General features: G+C 39.3%; 1 protein-coding gene across 1 annotated transcript; it reads left to right on the top strand.

Moving 5' to 3' along the window:
• Positions 1–687: 687 nt before the first annotated feature.
• Positions 688–22,912, top strand: gpam (glycerol-3-phosphate acyltransferase, mitochondrial). The gene is made up of 21 exons (XM_074621078.1): positions 688–894; positions 6,366–6,502; positions 6,634–6,753; positions 7,524–7,597; positions 8,603–8,716; positions 8,866–9,015; positions 9,099–9,198; positions 9,439–9,575; positions 10,760–10,859; positions 13,066–13,278; positions 13,435–13,548; positions 14,260–14,345; positions 15,739–15,842; positions 16,930–17,000; positions 17,485–17,752; positions 17,895–18,052; positions 18,418–18,495; positions 18,673–18,810; positions 18,944–19,133; positions 19,261–19,319; positions 19,474–22,912. Exons 2-21 carry the CDS (start codon positions 6,419–6,421, stop codon positions 19,588–19,590), a joined length of 2,475 nt encoding a protein of 824 aa, XP_074477179.1. The 5' UTR covers positions 688–894; positions 6,366–6,418; the 3' UTR covers positions 19,591–22,912.
• Positions 22,913–23,219: the final 307 nt, after the last annotated feature.

Raw genomic sequence — 23,219 nt, 5'->3', positions numbered from 1 at the left:
TTGCTTTATTGGCATGACTGTCAGGTGAACAATATTGCCAAAGCGTCAATTCAATAATAAATAAAAAGAACAAAAGAACAAAATAAAAACAAAAACATATATATATACACATATATATATACAATTCTTTAAGCAAATTACAATATATAGATATTTAAAAAAAACATGCATGTAAATGGAAGAAACAATAAAGTAGTAATGTTTGTTGTGTCAATAAAACAAACAAACAATTAATAACAATGTATTGCAATATCAAAGGATAAATGTAAAAAAAAAAAAAAAAAAAAGCATGACATTTGTAACTTTCCTCCTGTTTGTTTACAGAATTGTGTCCGATTGGTATTTACAGAGTAAGTTATGCATATTTGCAAATCGCCCTGTATTTTTGTGGATGTGACTTTACACAAAACAAATACAAAAATACATGTTTTTGGACAGTGAAATATTTGCAGATCATGGTACACATTTGTGGAATGTCTTCTGTGGGTTACAATTAATAAAGTCCAATAAAAACTTCCATAACATTTACCCTGTTATTTGGCAGGTGGCATCAGGTGCTAATTTCATTCCCTAGTCTGCAGCTGATGAAATGAATGAGTATGCATAGTGGTGATAATATGGTCGCAGTGCTGCCCTCTGCTGGCTGCAGGTAGAACAACACCACTGCTGCTAGTTCACCGCTGTACCAGAATAACAGCTCTCTGCCTCCTGTGACACATTACTGTCTGTCAGAGCTGAGCCGAGCAGCAGCAGTCTCTCTCTTCAGGAGGAGAAGTGGAGCTCTTCTAGAGGAGACACAAGAGCACACTCAAGAACAGCAACGACTTGGCTGCTAGGTTTTTGTCTACGAGTTTCTATTTGTGAGATATGAGTCAGCGTAACACAACATTCAAGGTAAGAGGCGAGATTAGCCTAGCTATAGCAAGCTAACGCTAAGCTAACACCGTTAATGCTGTATTGTCATGGAAACAATAACTGCCACTGTAGCTTTACACGACGTCGTGGACGACATGTGTGAAATGCTAAATTAAGGTGTTTTTTTTAGTGGTTTAACGTGATGTTAGGTGGTTAACTTTACATTGACATTGAGTTCATAAGACCCTTAACAGTTTGTGGTTATACATGTAACCTTGGCTTGCTTTTAAGTGACATAAAATAACCGGTTAACGTCGCAGGACTGAGGGGCCCCTTTAAGCCTTAACGTCAGGTTCTGCCACATGAGACTCGGCAGCATGCCATATGATGAGCCGGGGTTTAATTTGAACACGAACCCCCTTCAAATGGAAACCATTTAATGAAGAAGACTGCAGTGTTACTTTGAAGCCCAAGCAGACAGACACCCCTGGCTGGCTTGCCTGGTGGTTTGTGTGCCATTGTTGTCTGCACTGCTAGTTATCTGCTGCACAGCCCATCTGTCACCTCACAGAGACTTCTCCTGTTTGACCTGCTTATTGCAGACAGCTTGGAAGCGTGTGAGGGCGGATTAACCTAGTATCCTGTACAGTATAGTGTCTGACACCGTCATCTATAACATAAATAGATAGTGGGAGATTTGCTGTCTGTCTGGGCTGGTATTTGTCTAATTTGATAATTAACAGAATGTGGTTATTGCCAAGTTTGTTATCCTTGTGGGTTTCTTTATTGTAAAGATCCATGGATGGATGGATAAATATTGATATGTGCTTCAAAAACATTATTGGTGCATTCCTTATAAAATACCAACATATATCATCTCAATTCTTATCATGCAGACACACTTTATGATAGGATCTGATGTGGATGATAAGATGGATATCACATTTTCCGTTATAAGACTAGAACATGTTTATTTATTTTACACAAACATAACAAAAAATAAATAATATACAGTGCAGGAAGAGGCAGGTTCAGCTACTTAATAGAGGTATTTAAATCAGCAGTAATACATAGGGCGAGGCTATTTCTTAAGCATTAAAAGGGATATTAATTTGTTTAAAAGGGATTGTTATTATCTCTCTAAAATGTAGCTTTGTTTTTGAGTTTTTTCTTATACTTTATTTGTTTTGAAATGTTGTATAATTGACATTTTGTTAGGATGTTATGAAGATTAAAACACTGTACAACAATACTTTTCATTACCACATCACACATACTGGCCTCACACTGTATTGGTAACTGTCTTGTTAACCCTTTTATTACAATGGAGATGTGCAGCGTCTGGGCCCTACATACAATGCCCACTGGGCTTATTTGAAGCCTCCACTTAAATAGTGTTCAAATTTCAAAATGTTATAAAGAACACAAGATTAATATACAGAAATAATAGGACTATGTAATAGTGATGACAAACAATTAGAACAAGATTAGTAATCATATTTAACACAGAGACTTCGGTTTGACCTGCTTATTGCAGACAGCTTGGAAGCATGTGAGGCGGATTAACCTAGTAGTCCTGTGCAGTATAGTGTCTGACACAGTCATCTATAGAATAAATAGAGTGTGATGGTGAGGTGGAGATTTGCTTGTCTCTCTGGGCTGGTATTTGTCCAGTACAATTTGATAATTAACAGAATGTGGTGTATTGCCATGTTTGTTATCCTTGTGGGTTTAATTTTGTTAATTTTTGTTAATTTTGTTAATAGTTTATTTATTGTCAATACGGTATATACTGCTCCTATTTTTATACTTCCTTCTATTTAAATGCTTCATATTTTGTTACACTTTGTTTAGCTCTTTTTTTTTTTACTGTGTTAGCTGATGCATCTTGTTTTTTGCACTATCCCCTTTGCTGCTGTACACTGCAAATTTCCCCACTGCAGTACTAATAAAGGAATATCTTATTTTATCTTTATTGTAAAGATCCAAGCCAACATCGGCTCATATGGATGGATAAATATTGATATGTGCTTCAAAGACATTATTGGTGCATTCCCTTTAAGTACATATATCATCTCAATTCTTATCATGCAGACACACTTTATGATAGGATATGATTTGGATGATATATATACAACATATAAAACAAATAAAGTATAAGAAAAAAAACTCAAAAACAAAGCTGCATTTTAGAGAGATAATAACAATCCCTTTTAGACAAATTAATTCCCCTTTTAATGCTTAAGAAATAGCCTCGCCCTATGTATTATTGCTGATTTAAATATATTCACTTGCACGGAAACGCTAATGTGTCATTAAGGCCACCTCCACCTGTTACCTAATCCCCAAAGCTCCTCATTCATTCTTCGGCTTCTTTGTTTTGCTTCCAACAAAGTCACCCCATCAAGTGCAGTACTCCCGGTCATTGACCTCTTTGAAAACCCTCATCAGTGTGCGTATCACCTACTACCACCACAACACTACAAGACAAGAGCTTAAAGGGCATTCATCCTCTGCTGGACTAGTTAACACTTTAGCCAAGAGGCCTGCATGTCTGTCGTCTCACTAAGACTTAATATTCACAGAAAAATTGAGCTGCACTGCCCCTTAACTTACACACACACTCTAAAATGTTTGGTGTGAAATCATTCATTCATAAAATGACTCACTAACCTATTTTCAAACAAATCAGAGGCGCTGGCCATGCGGTTTTCTGTTGTCCTTGTTTCTCCAGGCCGTTAGACTCTACATGTACTCTGTATTTTATTGTTGAAATGAACAATTGCGGAAACAACAGGCAGAGTGGGACAATGTAAAAGTATTTCATTGTCTTTGTAGGTATTTGGGGCCCAGACGCTGCACATCTCCATTGTAGTAAAAGGGTTAACAAGACAGTAACCAATACAGTGTGAGGCCAGTATGTGTGACGTGGTCGTGAAAAGTATTGTTGTACAGTGTTTTAATCTTCATAACATCCTCACAAAATATCAATTATACAACATCTAAAACAAATAAAGTATAAGAAAAAACTCAAAAACAAAGCTGCATGTTTAGAGAGATAATAACAATCGCTTTTAGACAAATTAATTCCCCTTTTAATGCTTAAGAAATAGCCTCGCCCTATGTATTATTGCTGATTTTAAATACTTTTAAGTAGCTGAAAAACCTGTAGAGTTAAATACTTTATAAGTACTTTTCTTTGGCAATTATTACACTCCTTGCTATTCCTGTATTGCCCAAAACTGTTAAATTGGCCTCTGACAAATATACAAAAATGGCCCAGCCCTAATCCAGGTAAATAATCTTGTTCTAAGCTTTCAGAAGCTATTTAAAGGTAGTTGACTAGTAGGTGTCCAGTACACAGCAACAGCTGACTCATCCCAAACGTCCTCTGGGTGGTGTTCCAGGTTTTCCCAACATGACGTACTGTAGAGCTGCACAACTTGATGGGGTGTGATTTTGACATTTTTAATTTAGAGTTTCCGCTCTAGTCCATCAGATGAAGTGTTGTGTACTCACAGGAAAACTGTCTGACTTGTGATAAACTGATAATTGTTTTTACGATAAAGGAAGCTTTAGCGGGAGCTACTGTAGATAAAAAAAAAAAACAGGGGCATTGTGGCGATATTATTCAGTGCTGTTTTATTATATCTTTAATAGGGAACATTTTAGTTTGACAAAGTTCATTTGAGTTAAACTCTTGTCCATTTGAAGCAGGTTTTCTTTTAAGTTTAACGAAACTGTCTCTGAAGGTGGATGAATAATCCTGATTAACATATTAGGAAAGTCAGTCGTTTAATGTCTGAAGTGGCTCTTAAAATGAGGAAGTCTTTACCCTCTGTGGAATACCTGTATTTAAAATAGCTCACTTAGCAGAAGTGTGGCTTAAACAAGTAAAATATAGACTTAAACAAATTTATAAGATATTATTGGAGTGTGCCGTTTGATTTGCATAATAGACTTGTCTTTTAAGTAGTCACTGTCACCTGGTTGTTCCCAAACGTCCTCTAGTCTCAGATATTTGGGCGTGTACTGCTAATGCACAATACTTCCTGCTGTGGATTGTTGTTAGTTATTCGAACCACAGGCGACCAGCCTATAAATTGTGTCCAAAGTGTCAGGGGATGAGTGAAACAATGTAACCTTGACTTTACAAAGAAAATCTGGTTTAATTTGAGCAAACAGGTGTTAAGTGAACCCAACTAATCCTAGCAGGGTGATGCATCATGTGGGAGGGGCCCACATTTTTTAAGCTACACCTTGTTTCTTTCTCAGGCTGTCCTGTTGAAGTGAGGCTGGTTACTAACACCTGGTTCACGCACTCAAAATGATGAATGTGAGCAACATGGATACAGCGACATTAATGATATCTTATACAAATCGGTAGCTATCCTACTGTTACTCATTTAATGTTGTCACGATACTAGAATTTCAAACTTTGATACAACACCTTGAAAAATATTGATATTCAATATAATTTTCGTTACCACAGAAAAATTTACACAACACTGAGGGAATACAAATTTAGATTTTTATTAAAACATAAAAAGTAGAGTGTCAGAGAAAAGAGAGAGCAGAAAGCGCAGCTGTTACCTGTGTATCGATACTATGGAAAATGAGAATGAAACCATTTCAAATATTCAGTATCGATATATATCAAATCAAGTCTTCAATATTTTTGACAAACAATATAGTTTACATTGAAGGTTTCTTTCACCAATTAGTCTAAAAATCTGTAACATGATACAGTACTAGAGTGTTTTCTTTTATTCATAGCTAAATATGTATCTACCACTCTGTATTCTACTAAAATTTGAGCACCATGTTATTTTCACACTAACCTTGTCTAGAAACTGACCACACATGTATGGCTAAGACTCACAGGAGGTGTAGTTCATCTTCAAAATAAATATTTAGATCCTAAATTCAAGTTTTTAATCTACCATAACAATATGCCTTTTGTGTGTCAGTAGTTTCTCATAATAGTTCTAGTAGTTCCTCGTGTGGTCTAGAGCTGCAACAATTAATTGATTTAATCGATTAGTTGTCAACTATTAAATGAATCACCAACCATTTTTTAAAGGAAAAAAGTCAAAATTCTCTGATTCCAGCTTCTTAAATGTGAATATTTTCTGGTTTCTTTACTCCTCTATGACAGTAAACTAAATATCTTTGGGTTGTGGACAAAACAAGACATTTGAGAACGCTGGAGGTGTAGTTCATCTTCAAAATATATTGATTTTAGGTGCTCGAATTTGCAAGTTTTTAATATACGATAATCTGCTTTTTGTGTGTTCATAGTTTCTTGTTAAGATGCTTGTGTGGTTTATGTGATCTTACTGACTTGTGGTGCCACACAAAAAGTGAATTAGGATGTTGTCTAAGGTAAGGTAAATTAATAGGCAATACTCTTGCTTAGAAAATGAAAACTTGCATATTGCCCCCAGTGATGGCTGCATTTAATATGATTTAAATTGAAACCTTGTGATATCCGTCGTGTGTCTTGACAGCTTGCCAGCTAGTGGTGTGTGATCTGGAGGGAGAGGAAAGGACAGCAGACAACATGGAGCTGTCTGATGGCTTGCTGCTGCAGGTCAACAATGGAGAGCAGTGGTGCAACCGCTGGAAACATCCCAACGATGACTCGGTAAGCCACAGAACCAGACCAACATTTTATCTTTCCATGAAACAGTAGGATCAGTTTAATCTTGTCTCAGCATTAGTTGTCTCAGTTGTATCTTTACCTTCAATGATTTTTATGTGTGGATGTGTTTCAAGGACCGCAGCACCAGCCCCTCAGTCCTGCGCTGCGTTGCCAGCACGTGGAAGGAGGGCCTGCTGAACAGAAAGAGGCCCTTTGTGGGCCGTTGCTGTCACTCCTGTACACCGCAGAGCTGGGTAAAGTTACACCACAGCTAATTCACTCTAACACAAGTTCATTTGCAAGACTCTAAGCGGATCCAGGGTATTATTTGTTGAAATGTAAATGTTTATAACTAAGGAGAAAATGATCAATATGCAGGCTACAGCACCTGCCAAAAACAACTTATGGTGGCTGTTTTAAGACACAAGATATCAATCTAAGTCCATTCAACATTAAAATGTATTGTTCATATGTGAATCAACCATGACATCTTCTCTATATCCAAATATAATTCAGAGCATAACTACTGTATAGGGCCCTATCGTACACTCGGCGCAAATCAATGCACATCATAGACATTTTTAACTCTTTCAAAACAATGTGTGAAGCACTAGTTTGTACTAGTTTGAGCGTAGGGAATTAGTTTTCCTGCAGCCGAGGTAACAAGTAAACGAGTAGTGCATTAACGTGTGACAAGCAATAAATTACTGTGCAAACAACAGTCAAGCAAAGTCAGACAGGACTGTCTTTTGTGTAACTGTTAGGCCGGTCTGACACATTATGTCAACATGAGACACCAGCTGGTTTAGCTCTGTAAGGATTGCTCTTCTGGATTCCAGTCTGCATTGCTTGCAAAAAAGTGTCCTATAATGAGCCAAGTTCTTGTCAAAGACAACAAGATAAAATACAGTATACCTGTTATGTGTTTATTCCTCAAATATACAAACCCACTGCTGTCTCTAAGGCTCTTAGTTGAAGTTATGCTGTCTTCATCCTCATAATATTCATCATTTTTGTTTTCCAGGAGAAACTGTTCAACCCTAGCATCCCATCTCTGGGACTGCGCAACGTCATCTACATTAATGAGACCCACACCAGGTAATCAAAGCAAGATCTACTCCATTATGATATCACTTCATTCCACAGTATTTTGTTCTGGCAAGAGGAACATATTCAACTTTACATGTCGAGCTGGTTGGCGTTCACATGCTGCTTTGGTATCTGATGCCCCTCTTAATAGCACATTGCAACAAGAGCAAGAGCTCTGACTCCTCATGTGTAGTACAATCAATACAGTGCAGACGGGCGCTGGCCCTCCTTATAACCTGTGCATGATAAATGGCTTTAAGTCAAGAGGGCCGATCTGTGAAACAGTGGAAAAGGTAGACAGATGAATTATTCAAAGTGTTTGTCAGTGGACACTGGACACATGCATCCAGTGACTGTCTTTAACAAGCAAAACTCACTAAGACACCTTAATTCCTCAACTCCAAACAGTAGAAACATGAGTTTGGTGTGAATCTTTGCTTTTTCAAAGTCCTATGCAATCCTTTAGATAGCGGTACCTTAATGACGGCTGTTTGCTATCAAGCTCTAAATAGTAAAGGACAAGCTGAAATAAGGTTATATCTAGTTTTTATTCTGCATTGTATTAGCATGTAGACCGAGACATCCCGGAGCAAAGATGGGCTGAAGTCAATAGAGTGGTTGTAGGTATGACGTATTTTTTGCTCAACAAAGTGGAACAAAACTGACCTTAACACAGCCACTGGTGTAAGAAAGCTGTGTGTAATGGATATGTCAGCTAGAGCTGATCTCTGCTACCTGAAATGTGTTAAGTTACCAGGAAATCAGCATAACCAACAAAGACCAAGTTTTAACAGCCTGACAGTCTTTTAACTGAACAGTTAAACTATAAGTTTTATTTTGTGTGTGTGTGGGAGTGTGTGTATGAGAGAGAGATTTTGATCAAATGTTTTCACAGATATACATATAAAATATGTCAATGCATTCATTAGTGTAGCCATGCATACAGTATATTTGAGAATGTGTTTCTGTGTATACATTGATGCACATTCGTGCGTCTTATGTGTGCTCATGCAGACAGCGGGGCTGGCTGGCGCGCAGGCTGAGTTATGTGCTGTTTGTCATGGAGAGAGACGTCAACAAGGACATGTTCTGCAGGAACGTAGTGGACAACGTGCTCAACAACAGCAGGTAACGCTCGACTTAACCCGAGGCACATGTTTTAACGTGCCATCAGTGCAACTGAGCATCATGAGAGTATGTAGTGGCCCCTGCTGTTGGAATAAAACTCCAGTTATGTTTGTATACTCATGTTTGTGCTGTGCTTTGGTCCATGTCAGGGTGGAGAGTTCTATTGTGAAGGTAGCCACAGATTTGGACGCTGCGGCCAGCCAGCCCAACCTGGATCACAAAGCAGTCAGTAAAGTGAAGCAGAAAGCCAGGGCCTTCCTTCAGGAGATGGTGGCCAACATTTCACCGGCCTTCATCAGGTCCGTACTGTATACCAGAAATCTCACCCCACTTGCTTTTCAGGCATTGATCGATTGCTTCTCACACTTTTCTTTTTGTTCAGGCTGACAGGGTGGGTCCTCCTGAGGCTCTTTAATGGTTTCTTCTGGAGCATCCAGATCCACAAGGGCCAGCTGGAAATGGTTAAGAAAGCTGCTACAGAGGTCAGCAGAAACTACACACACACAAGGAAAATTAATTAAACTCACAGCATGATCATCTGCACAAAACATGCAAGAAGATGTTTTCAAAAGATATTGTACACATATTTGTGGCCGCTAAACACAGTGTCTAACAAGCACTACACAAATATTGATCATCACAATGCATTAAACTGGAGTTAAATTCCATCTGCACTGTGAAATGTGTTTATTTAAAAAATCATATATGTCTTGTCTTTACAGCAAAATGTGCCCATGGTCTTCCTCCCCGTTCACAAATCCCACATCGACTACCTGCTCATCACCTTGATCCTGTTCTGTCACAACATCAAAGCCCCACACATCGCTGCTGGAAACAACCTGAGCATCCCCATCCTCAGGTAAAAGCCTCACGAAGCCTCACGTCAAGTTTGATCCGGCAGTAAGGTGTATTTCTGCTCTCTGTAAGTGAAAACACAGATCTGTTTGATATCAGAAGAAAGGGACTTCCTTGGAACTAGATCAGAAACTGAGCTAAAGAGTGGGACTAAATAATTGACACAGATTTTACATTGAGGGAATATTAATAGCAGGGGAAGCCTGACAACAGGCGGTGAACCCGTTTTATCGTAACCTGCTTCAAACAGTATTAGAGGTTCTAAAATTGATCTTATGTAGTACTTATGATATAGACCCCAGAAGTACCGACCTGAGCCATGTTTACCGAGAACAGGAACACACCTAGTGACAGGATACAGAAGAGGAAACATTAAGGAAATGAAGAAGTGAAATTCTTTTTTTTTTTACTGTTATAGATAGGAGTGGGAGTCCCCAGAGGCCCCACAATATGATCTTACTGCGATTTTTAACATTTTGTGATATTGTGTATTGCGATATATTGCAATTTATTACCTATTTCACCTGCAAATTATGCAGTTTGTCAACATCTGTTTTATCTAAATTTTTGAAAATGGCCATGCCAGTTTTTCCACGCCAAAATTTAGCGTAACTTTGGAGCGTTATTTTGCGTTCTTCCGAACAAGTTAACATGACATGGTTGGTACTAAACTCCATAGGTGTTTTAGTTTCATGTGATACCAGCATCTTCACTCTAGCTTTTGGATTGTTTAGAGGTTAATAGTTTATATGATGAAAGATCAATGCCTAACTTGTGTGTATCAATACAATATTGCCATGCAAAATACTGCTATAGTATGCTGTATTGATTTTTTTTCCCCCACCCCTAGTTATAGAGATAACACAAATGACGGGTTCAGCACAAAAAATTGTAGAAATCTATAAGTAAAGGCAGTAGTTACATGCAAACTAGCTTATTCCAAATTGTAGGGAACCACCTACTGTATGGTCAGCTGTTTAAATCACATTGAATACTCCCAATAATCACATTACTGTACAGTGATACCCTTTAATCACAGTGTCGCCATAATCCAAATTATTGGCCCGTAGTAATTACTGGGCTATCACTATTTTGCAGCTGACTGAAAATGATAAGGACACTGCTACTGCTGCCAACCTAGAAAGCTCAGCGTGGAAGCCACTTGATAAAACTTTCTTTTTTCCTCAGCACCCTTATCCGTAAACTTGGAGGGTTCTTCATACGACGGAAAATGGAGGAGACGGGGGATGGGAAGAAAGACATTCTGTACAGATCGCTTTTACATGCGGTAAGTCTCAAGTGTCTATTTATCTTCTACAGTGTAGAAAAGGCTGGTTTAACATACCGTTCCTAAATTTTCTTGGCATGGATTCATTATGTAACTGCAGGCTGTCTGCTCTGTGTGCTCTTTTCATTCCTGAGTGATGGACAGGAAGAGTTGTTACATAATGTTAGCTCTCTTTCTTTCACTCTCTTTCTAGTTTTAATTTGTAACCGTATTGTACAATTAGACTTTGCCTTTTACCTTTTAAATAAGTTACTAAGACGCCACTACTATCCTGCAGTAGCTTCTAAGTAACTTCTATAGACTTCTCTACAACTTCTGCTGTAAAATTAAGATGGTTAAGTTATGCTGCTTTTCTTCACTGCACTGACCTAGATCCAACTCATGCTGTCAATTTTTCTCTGTTGGGACCATAGGTAGGCTTATACATCTTCTAGTGCTGCAGCTAACGATTATTTTCATTGTTGATTAATGTGTTGATTATTTTCTCAATTAATTGATTAGTTGTTTGGTCAGAAAATGGTGAAAAATGGCGATCAGTGTTTCCCAAATTCCAAGACGACGTCCTCAAATGTCTTGATTTGTCCACAACTGAAAGATATTCAGTTTACTGTCATAGAGGAGTAAAGAAACCAGAAAATATTCACATTTAAGAAACTTGTTTCTGAGATTTTTGACATTTTTTTTAATTAAAAACGTACTCAAACCGATTGATCGATTATCAAAATAGTTGGCGATTAATTTAATAGTTGACAACTAATCGATAAATCGTTGCAGCTCTAACTTGGACGCATCATTAGTGACATATATTGGCATCACATGAAGAGTAGTAGTTTGCTTGGTATAACTTGATGGTTATCAGTATCAGTTTGTAACTATAGTACAGATGGTCAAAAGGGTTAAAGGATAATCACTTTAGTGATGTATTGATTAGACTTTTAAATGTCCTAAAAATGTCTGTAAAATGTAAACTTATTGACATATTGTTTTTGAGGTGCAGTGCAAGTCGATATAAAGTTAAAAAAGATATTGCTTTGGTAAATTATTCAAGTCTTTCCAGCTGTGACGCACGCTGGTAGGAATGTATTTCCACCCTAATGTGTGCATTTTGCATCTCGAGAAAGTCACTGGTGCAAAAGCCGTTTTGAATAGACTGAATGAGAAATTAGAGGCTGATTAAAACCAGAATCTGAACCTTTTGTTCGGCTCTTGTATTTGGATAATGTGGCTTAACAAGCTAATGAGAAAACCTGAAGTAGAACTAATGTGAATGACTACTAATGCTAATATTAATGCTTTGTCATCATACGCTACTTGTAACACAAAGCCTCTAAATGGGCTTTCTACAAAATAGCTAGGCTGCTTTAGTGGATTTACTTAATTGTACCAGTCTATCACAGTTGAGAATTGCTATTAATGTGTGTGTTTGGAGTTTGTGGAAGAGAGTTGAGAGTAATGAAAGCAACAAAGGTTGTGTATTGTGCCTCTAAGATAAGCGTGTATTTTGCCCCCGAGATAAGAGGTATCAGCTTAAGACATGAGCAACTGTTGTACAACATGACCTACATTTTATCCCTTTGTACCTCCAGTATTTTACTACATATCACACCAAACAGAGTATACAAGTGAACTATGTGATACTTTAATTTTGGCAAAAGGTATACTTTTAATCTGGCGTGCCTGTGTCGCTCACAGAAAAGTAATTAACCGAACTCCCTCACAGGCAAAAGTTAATAAAAGAAAGCCATGTGCTGCTCTAATTTCGGTCGCTCCTGTGAAAGCCGAACCATTTCGGGACAAAGCTTCTCTTCTCAAAAGTGTCTACATGGCGGGAGGCAGCTGTGCACACATACTGTACTCAGGTGGATACTGTTACACAACATGGCTGTCTTGGCACGTGCCCAGTTCCCTGCGGTGTGTTTGGGGGTCAAACTGTTGGAGCCCACCATCCATTTTTAACTTGTACTCAGGCTGCATATACAGCGGCTGCACAGCGTTCAGTCTTCTACATTCTGATGGAGTCAGTGTTGTTTTTCAGAATGTCAAAGACTTTGCAGCAAATTGCGTTTTCATCAAAAGTATGATGACCTTTACACACAGCGTATGCACATCCGTCTCACTTTTGACATCCAGTTCCACCTTTTATCGTTCATCTTCATCCTCTCACTTCCCAACACCTTTCTCTGTGTTTCATCAATCTTCCCTTCAGTATACGGAGGAGTTGTTGCGTCAGCAGCAGTTTCTGGAGGTCTACCTGGAGGGTACCCGTTCCCGCAGCGGTAAGCCGTCCACAGCGCGTGCAGGCATGCTGTCCATCGTGGTAGACACAATGTGCGACGGGTCGATCGCAGACGTGCTGGTGGTGCCAGTTGGCATCTCTTACGATCGTATTATTGAGGGCAACTACAATAGCGAGCAGCTGGTAAGTGTTTGGTTGACGTCTGTGTTTACTCCTCAGTCATTGAAAGAAACAGAATAGGTATTATAGTATGTGGCTTTTGGTGGATGGGACAGATAACTAGAATAGGTTGTTATAATTATCTACGTTGTAACCATCTGAACTTCTCAATCCCACCAGGGCAAACCTAAGAAGAATGAGAGTTTGTGGGGGATAGCATGCGGAGTCTTCAGGATGCTGAGGAAGAACTACGGTTGCGTCCGAGTTGACTTCAACCAGCCCTTCTCCCTAAAGGTGACTGATCGCAGGTTTACATCAGCTTTTGTACACACAAAAAGCTGTTGTGTTCACATGTTAAGCTATAACTATAACAGATTCCAACTATCGTTTTTATAGTTAAGTTGTCCATCCGTCTGGACCATTCTTGTGAACGTGATATCTCAGGGACGCCTAGAGGGAATTTTTACAAATTTGGCACAAACATCCTCTTGGACTCAAGGATGAACTGATTTGTTTTTGGTGCTCAAAGGTCAAATACCAAAGGTCACTGTGACCTCACTTCTGTCCCAATCTTGTGATATCTCGGGAACACCGTGAGCAAATTTCTTGAAATTTGGTGCAAAACCCCACTTGGACTCAAGGATGAACTGATTAGATTTTGCTGGTCACTGTGACCTCACAAAACATGTTTTTGGCCATAACTCAAGAACTCATATGTTAATTATGACAATTTAACAATAGGATAGGATAGGTCTAGGATAAAATTATGGTGTGAGGACATTTTGGACAGACATGGATGTGAACTGCAACTTGACTGGTTGGCGGAGGCATACAAACCGCAAGGCGGTAATTCTAGGGTTAGGGTTAGCTTTGCTAAAAGTTTCAAAATGTAGGAATCTTACAATGAAAGATTGTGCTTTCTTTGGGTTTCTCAATATATTTGGTGAAATAAAAAATCGTTGTCCGAGTTTGTGTTTGTAATGAACCTTTTCGTGTCTAACATAGGAGTACCTGGACTCCCAGAGAAGCCGCCATATTCCACCAGCCGTGTCCCTGGAGCACACCTTGATGCCCATTATTATTTCTGCACAGTAAGGGCAACACACACACTCCCCACTCTGACAGTCACTTATATCCTCCTTTGACCACAAACCAGCAGTCCCACATTCCCACCTGTAATATTATGAACTCTCATGTCCAAACTTGACTTCTCCCTCCTGCTATTTCACAGCAGGGTCTGTTATCATTACATCTTAGCACAGCACTTGAGTTGAACATTGGCAGGGAGTCACTACAGTTCAGCGCTGTCCCTTCAAAATAAAACTCATACGGTACATCAACAAGGACAGCGGCGCTCCATCCCAGCTGGTCTGGAGTCACAAGTTCAGAACTAAAGCCAACAGAGCCGACTGACACAAATTGCAAGTACTATTTCATAAAAAGTGCCCTGCAGCATGTACAGTAATACTCGCATGCTAAATAGTAGCCTATCAAGTCAAGTTTTAAAAATATATGGCATAGTAACAACTATGCCTTAAGCCTGGAAATAGAAGGAGAGAGTAAAAGTGAGCAGAAAGAGCCACGGGTTCAGGAGGATAATGGTTATTTAATGATTTGATTAAATTAAGATACTTAGTTCAGATGAGTGTTTATTCAAAACACAAGGGGCAGTTTGTTTGCAGCATAAAGCCTTTAAAAAAGTAGTATACGGAGCAGGCTCAAGCCTTTTTGGTGCTTTTCTATTTACAGTCGTGTCATATTTTCTGAGTCCAAACTATCATCTAAATATTATATTAAAACTTATGCGATTTCATTCATGTGAATGAGGGTGGGAATCCCCAGAGGCTCCACGATACGATATGATATTATCACGATGCGATCTTATTGCGATTTTAAACATTTTGCGATATGCTGAGTATTGCGATAAGATATATTGTGATTTATTACCTTTTTTCAACCCGTTTGTCAACATCTGTTTTATCTAATAATTTACAGTTTTCATTCACATATCTTGAGGTCAGAGGTCAAGGGACCTCTTTGAAAATGTCCATGCCAGGTTTCCCTCGCCAAAATGTTGCGTAACTTTGGAGCGTTACTTAGAATTCTTCCCAACAAGCTAACATGACATGGTTGGTACCAATCGAGTCTTTCTAGTTACGTATGACACCAGTATCTTCACTCTAGCTTTATAAACTAAGCCCGCTACAACCTCTGAAAGACAGAATAGGGACCGGGCCCGCTGTCGGATTGTTTATATAATAAAAGTTTGATACTTGACATCCATGTATCGATACAAAATTGTCACGCAAAATATCGCGATACTATGCCATATTGTTCCCCCCATCCACCCCCCTAATAAACACCTGTTCAACAAGAGAAAAGGAAATGAGTTTGTGAAATGAACTGGTGTATTATGCATACCATATCAAGCTGACATAACAAGACACTTGTCAAACTTTGAAAATGTTGTTGTTATTCTTCCAGACCTGATGCTCAGCTGTTTGAAGGGCAGGAAGAGGAGAGAGAGCTGCCCGATGACATCTTGAGACGACAAGTTATTAACAACCTGGCCAAGCACGTCCTCTTCAGTAAGAATTTTCACAACCCCACAGCCAGTGTGTTTACTACACCCTAATTATAGCCCTGGTGCTTGTAATATTTAGGGATCATGTTCAAGAGTCACAGTACAACTTATGTCTTTATATTTGTAGTTTGTAATATAGAAAGACTGACATGTGACAGAGGTGATGAATCATCACAGTGCCATGCTGTTATTCCAACCAGGATGCCACATTCAGCTACATTTCTTATGGCACTATCGCATCTCATTTACATATGTAAAATACTAGAGCGCATGTTTGCTGCTTTATTAGACTTTCCTCTTTTATCTTCTCCTTCTTCTGCACATCGGTCTCCTTTTCATCCCGTGTTAAAAGTTCACCTGCTTAGCCGGAGCTATAAGGCGGCACACGTGAAACGCTATCCATCACGCCGCCTCCATTAATTGAAATCCAACACAGCACAGCATCAGTCCATCCGCTTCACATCACTCTGGGCTTTTTTTGCCGCGGGGGTAGCGCTACAGAAACCGGTTCTCCCCAGCTCATTCAGCTGCATTCTCCCTACGCTAGTGTTTTCCGCTCAGCCAATCACAGAGTCTCCAGCTGGATGGCATGTTGTTTTCAGCCAATAGGAGGAAGGGGAGGATGGAGAAGCAGGAGAGGGGAGGAATGCAGTACCAATGCTCACACATGCTTTACACCCCTGAACCTGAGCTATCCTCAGAATGACCACTAGTAACCCTCGTCCTAAGACATGCGCACACACATACACACACACACTACATTATTTTCTGTCTGCCTAATATATTATTAATATAATCAACTCCTTTGGATCTTTTAAATCCCGTGTTATATCATCCTAATTGCCCAAGACAAACCTGGTATATTGCACACTTTTATATGATTTGGAACTTTATTTTAAGTCTGCCAAGTGAATAAAATGTGCAAAATGTTTAATATTTAACATTACAACATTACATTTATCAACTTGTCCCATTTGTACATATCTTTTAGTTGTTGTCATAACCCCCACCAATGTCTGAGCACATGCTTTTTTGTCTTGTAAATTTATGGACGATATTGATATTCATTATATCCTCTTCTTCCCTCACAGCGGCTAATAAGTCATCAGCGATCATGTCTACCCACATTGTAGCCTGTCTGCTGCTGTACAGACACAGACAGGTAAGTCTGGCTTTTCATGGTGCTTAACCATGTTGTACCGCACCCTCTTCCCTTTTTTCTTTACCCCTCTGCTCCTCAGATGTATATCCCCCATCCTTCGGTCTCTCTTTTTTTGCTCCTCTTCATTGTGCTCTTGCCCATCGTGCTCCCTCCCTCACACCAAGGTGAACCAAATGTCACGTACCTCTGCATGATAGTAATGAATGTCCCTCTCTGGCAGAGATCTCGCTCTTCCTGCATCCCCTCTTCTGTACATTAGTGGTGAGCCGCTGCCCTCTGCAGGCACACTGATGTAAGTGGGTGACAATTACTCAAATTGTCTTTCTGTCCTGAGGAATTGGCCGGTGCTGCATACAACAAGCTTAAGCCAAGTCTGGCGTTTTCTTGTACTGAATCCTGGCTTTTAGTTTATGGAGTCACCAATGATCCCCGTTTCCTTTTTCACATTTTCTGAGCTCGTGTTTTTACCTCCACTTTGCTCCAGGGGGTGGTGTTGTCCAAGCTGGTGGAAGACTTCTTCAACATGAAGGAGGAGATCCTGTCGAGGGACTTCGACCTGGGCTTTTCGGGGAACTCCGAGGACGTGGTCATGCGCGCCCTGCACCTGCTGGGAAACTGCGTCAACGTGACCAGCAGCGCAAACCGCAACGGCGAGTTCACCATCGCGCCCAGCCAAACTGTACCAGCGCTTTTCGAGCTCAACTTCTACAGCAATGGCCTTTTCCATGTCTTCATTTCTGACGCACTCATTGGTATGTTGAGCCAAGAAGTTGTTGTCACTCTGGTGTATCAGTAATTGTTGACCTGTTCACTGGTGCGTTGTAGATAAACTTTGCGGCTGACATTATCATTTCCATCAGTCTCCACTAAATGTCTTTATGCTTTTGTCTCCAGCCTGCAGCATCCTGTCACTGCAGCGAGAGCTGCTCGCGGAATCAGAGTCCGATCACCCGCCCGATGGTCCCAGTAGCCTCCCTCTGAGTCAGGAGAGACTCATCCGCAAAGCTGCCGGGCTCTCCCACTTCCTCGTCAATGAGGTGACAGTGGCACCAGTAAGTCCTGCACATCGTCATCACCATCTTTCTCAACCAGAAATGAGTCCAGCAAGTAGCAAGAGGAAAACACCTTCATGTCCCTATTTTCTCCTTTGCGGATTCTGAAGTGAAATATGAAAAGCCTTTATTATATGGGCTAGAACAAGACAATAACATATGACCAACCCATATCAACATTAGATCTTCATCAGACCTAAAGCCATCATGATTTGCACATATAGGACACCCTGTCACTGTGTGAATAATTCATTTATAATGTGTGACTTTTGATCTGTTGTGTAAAGTTTGGTTGTTACCCCTTTTAATGCTGTTGAGGTTTTAAACTGATTTTCACAGTGTCTCTCCTCCTCTCTGTCCCACAGCCCTGTCAGACTATTTACCAGGTTTTCCACGATGCAGTGACCCGGCTCATTCAATATGGAGTTCTCTACGTAGCAGAGGTCAGTTTACAGATTCAAACCTCACTGTTGATGGACAAAGATAAAAGTCGCCACTGTGACTAATGCTGGAAGTTGACATATGACTATAACTATAATCGCTTACTGAATGTGTCATATGTAGTGGGACTTTTCCATGGCTTAGATGGTCTAATGTGTGTGTATTTTTGTGTGTGACAGGAGGACCAGGAGGAACTGAGTCCCAGCCCCACAGAGGAACCTTGGCCCAAAAAGTTCCCCGAACCCCTTTCATGGAGAAGCGACGAGGAGGACGAGGACAGTGACTTCGGAGAGGAGCAGAGAGATCGCTACCTAAAGGTTTATTTTAGTGATACTTATCTAAAAAGATTGTTTTATTAAAGCCAACAGAACCGTTAACACCAACATCTAGAACTGTTTTCATGTTTGATCAGGCAACATCCAGTCACTGACTTTTCTCTCCCTGTTTCAGGTGAGCGTTGCAGCAGAGCACCAGGAGTTCTTCGTCTTCCTACAGCGACTCGTCAGCCCGGTGTTGGAGGCCTACAGCGGCGCCGCGATCTTTGTCCACAGCCTGAGTCAGCCAATGGCGGAGTCCGACTACACCCAGAGGCTGTTCAGATACCTGCTCACCCGCACAGAGAGAGGAGTGGCTGCTTATGGTAGTACTGCAATATTTCCCCACATACTGTCCACTTTAGGAAAATTGCTTTATTTAGTTAGTTAGTTTAAACTTGTTAAGATTTAATTAGTATTTTTGAGTCATTTGTTATCTTTTTTTGTTTCCAGGTGAAAGTGCAACTCATTACCTGGTGAAGAACACAGTGAAGACATTCAAAGAGCTCGGGGTAAGAGTGTGTTTATTATATAAATCAACTTTATGAACACATGATGTGTTGCTTACCGTTACTAAAAGACAGGTTAAGTAAGTAGGGTTTGGGTGGTGTTCAGGTTCCTCCAGCTGGAGTTAAGATGTGCCTCCTGTGTTGTGATCCCCCGCAGGTCCTGAAGCAGAGAAGAGAGAACCAGGTGACGACTCTGCAGCTGAGCAGCACCTTTCTACCTCAGGCCAATCGGAACAAACTCCTGCAGTACATCTTAGGTTTCACTCTTCTGTGACCGACACTCCTTTCAGCCCAGCTCGGACCCCAGGCTCCTTCCAATAAAGGGCTTCTACTGGTTACTTCGAAACAATCCCAGGTGCTACTCTGTGGAAAGCTTTACCAGGAAGTGCCTTCACGTAACAGCCGCTAACTGTAAGCTGTTAGCCGGAAGAGACTTGAAGCCAGTCTTCCCTTTTTTTTGTTGCAGTCTATGAACTCCCTGTCTTAGAACTGTGCAGCTGATAAAACACATGTATCGCTCTTTGAAGAGGTACCTCTAGGGATCATCCTCTCTTTGTGAACTTTGCCATCAGTCATGAGGTTTTAATATGATCGAAAATTTTAAACTATCAGAAAATATACTCAAAGCAGGTTAGCAAATGAGAATCACTTTTACAGCAACCCGAACAAAGCAAGCTGCCTTTCGTCTATACAAGTGAACAAGCAAAATATGCATAGAAAATAATGGTGAACATAACCAACAATGAAGACATTTTTATGTTAACTCTGCTTGTTTGTAAATCTGCTGTAATTCTCCAGTGCACTTCACTATCAACATGTCAAAATGTAGTTTGATGAAAGGCTAATTTTCAAATCCCTGTACATAGGCCACAAGTACAATGTCTCTCATTTGTAGTGCATTTAAAAAAATGCACTCTGGTGTCATTAAATCTAATAATGTAGGAGCATTAAATAGAAAGATTTGTCCCTGCAAGATGTGTACATATCTAAATTTTCGTTTGCAAAACTAAATGTCAAAATCTAATCCTCCTTATAGACAGCTTTGGACAGTTATACTCCACAGTTAATGGTTTAAGATATCAAAAGTATACGTAGCAAATCAGTTAAACTGAGCAAAAATATCTACTCGGCAAACGCAAAATGTACCTGTTGAAAGTCCGGCGCAGTTGAAGCCTAAAATCACACGAGCATCTCCAGTTAAGTGCATTCAAATCGCTAATTTCTAAGTGCGTTCAGTTACACTTTTCGTCATGGGTTTTGACGTAAAAGTAATCTCCGTGTTTGTGTGACACCTTTTTCACTCTGAATGAAATGAATGTTGCATAGCACAGCACTTAAAATACTCAATACCAGCCATCACATCCACTTCAGTTCAAATGCAGCGAGCTCAGAAACTCTTTGGTCATGCCCTTCAGGGAAAGTAGAGATTTGGGATCATCACCATAGAAACACACAAGCCGTTTTCAGCGTCACTGCTAAGAGAGAAATGGTCGGGCATTCGCAAAAAACAGAGGAACGACGTAGTGTGGTAAAAAAAAAAAACGGTACATATCCACTGTGTAGTCCACTTGAACAAAAGGTCACGTCTCTAATAGTTGGCGTTTCTGTCGTACTGTTGAAGAACGGAGAGGACGTCTTTCTCCTTTTTTTTTTTACTTTTAAATGCAGATTACTGAAAATGAAATAATGGTCATTAACTGTCCGGTTTACCTCGTGTTTATTTTCTTTGGTTCAGTACTTCACTTCAGATTTTCAGCACCGCTGTTTTACTTTCACAAAATCACAGTCTGAAAAAAGCTCCATAAACGCACTTTAAAGTAGAGCTGCAACTATTATTTGATTAGATGACAACTATTAAATTAATCACCAACTATTTTGATAGTTGATTAATTGGTTTGGGTATTTTCTTTAAGAAAAAAAGTCAAACCTATCTGATTCCAGCTTCTCAAATGTGAATTTTTTTTCTGGTTTCTTTACTCCTCTGTGACAGTAAACTGAATATCTTTGAGTTGTGGACAAAACAAGACATTTTTCACCATTTCCTGACATTTTATAGACCAAACAACTAATCGATTAATTGAGAAAATAGTCACCACATTAATCGATAATGAAAATAGTCGTTAGTTGCAGCCCTAGTTTAAACTACTCAAAAAAAGTAAGTCCTGATCTTTTCAGTTATTGTTCCAAAATGCACGTGTCAAAAAAAATAAAAAATGATTTCAGACAGGTTGGGGATAAACAGAATGTGTTGATCATGAAAATCAAAAACAGAACAAAACAAAAAAAATAAAACCTGATAGTGAAACCTCACTGCTACACAGTTCACATGCATTTAGCTGCAGAACATTTACCAGTTTTCATTTGTACTGTCATATAACGCAACAGGATTCAATATTTAATTATGTGTAATTCTAGATCTGGAGACATTTTGCATTGAGCATAAATGTACAACATCTAAGTTAATGTTGGTGTATGAGGAGGGGGACTGTGTTTGGAAAGGGCAGCGTAAGTTTAATGAATTTTTCTGGATTATTAAAGGCGATGCTGACAATATGTTCTCAGATTGATAATGTGAAGACGGTGTGAATGTTAGAAATCGACATTCTTCTATCTGTCAGGGCAATAAAAGTAAATTGGGTGTCTGGTGGTAAATATTTTAATGAATATTTATACTGAAAAACTTGTAAACAACACTGCTTGTTACAGTTAACGTAAATGCTTTTTCTCTACTTTATTTAATATTATAAACCTGCATATTTTCATGCAGTTTTTCAAATCTATGTAACCCTGAAATGGAAACTTGTGGAGGATCAGTGCGTGACGCCCACAGCATGTTGAAGAACAGAAAAGTATGTCATTGAAAATGTGATCAGAGTGATTTTACATTCAAAGCATTTCTGAGCCCCACAATCTGTACGAGTCCCCGCGCCGAGGGACCCCCTCCGCCAAGATAAAACCACTCTACGTACTGTACTGCATGTTTGCTCCGGTCGCCTTTAATCATCGACATTTCAATGTGAACTCTACTTAACCTGCGAATTGTATTTAGTGTGTGAATTATGTTGCAGAGAAAGATATCTGTTTGTTTTAGGAGATGAAGTTAAACTTGTTTACCTCTTGAATGTATCTCATCTGTCCCCAAAAAGGTCAATGTGATATTAGTAGAGTACTCGATGGAGTCGGTACAGACAGTTTTTATGAACTGCTTGTGGGGGATTATTGTTGAGTCTACTGAAGCTGCATTAACAACATCCCTCTACAACTATGTAACTTTGTAGGATAAAAAAACAGCCTGTATCTGGGGAGCAGGTGCCTTTTTAATGCACTGTAGTGTTCTTTGGTTGTGTTTTTTGTTCTGTTTTTGTGCATGTTAAAGATTATTTCGTGTGGGAATCCAAAAGAACACAGTAGAGATTGTAACTTTAAAAAAAAAAAAAAAAAAAAAAACACGAGCAGAGAGCTTGTGGTTACTATAAGAAGAATCACCAGCTACTAAAAACAAAAGTGTCACTTTTTTTTGTTCTTGCTTTCTCAGAGCAAAGCACAATTGGCATTATTAGATTTTGTTTTTAAATAAATTAATGATAGATTAACAATGGTGTCTTGTCTGTATTTTTATGAATTTATTTATTTTCGGTTCGGTGGCGGGTGGGACAGTAAATATTTGGTATCAATGTCGGTATAATTTTTTTTTTAATATACTTTTTATATTATCCATATCATGTGTAATTACAAAATATTTGTATTTTTTTTCTAGTTGATTTAACATAGTTTAATCCATGAATTTTTTTATAAAAAAATGTTACCTCTTAGTTTGTATGTTTTTTCTTTACATCTGTTTTTTTCTTTTTATTTATTTATTTATTTTTATTAATCATATCCCTACATTTTTGGACAGTTCTG

This window comes from Sebastes fasciatus, chromosome 20, assembly GCF_043250625.1.
Source record: "Sebastes fasciatus isolate fSebFas1 chromosome 20, fSebFas1.pri, whole genome shotgun sequence".
Lineage (NCBI taxonomy): Eukaryota > Metazoa > Chordata > Actinopteri > Perciformes > Sebastidae > Sebastes > Sebastes fasciatus.
This window is presented reverse-complemented; position numbering and strand designations above follow the sequence as displayed.

What these genes read in the sequence shown, in the direction of transcription:
- gpam (XM_074621078.1), top strand. Translation starts at nt 6,419, where the DNA reads ATGGAGCTGTCTGATGGCTTGCTGCTGCAGGTCAACAATGGAGAGCAG. An exon ending in CATTTCTGACGCACTCATTG is followed by an intron (nt 17,753 to 17,894) that starts GTATGTTGAGCC and finishes TTTTGTCTCCAG; the next exon opens with CCTGCAGCATCCTGTCACTG. An exon ending in ATGAGGTGACAGTGGCACCA is followed by an intron (nt 18,053 to 18,417) that starts GTAAGTCCTGCA and finishes TCTGTCCCACAG; the next exon opens with CCCTGTCAGACTATTTACCA.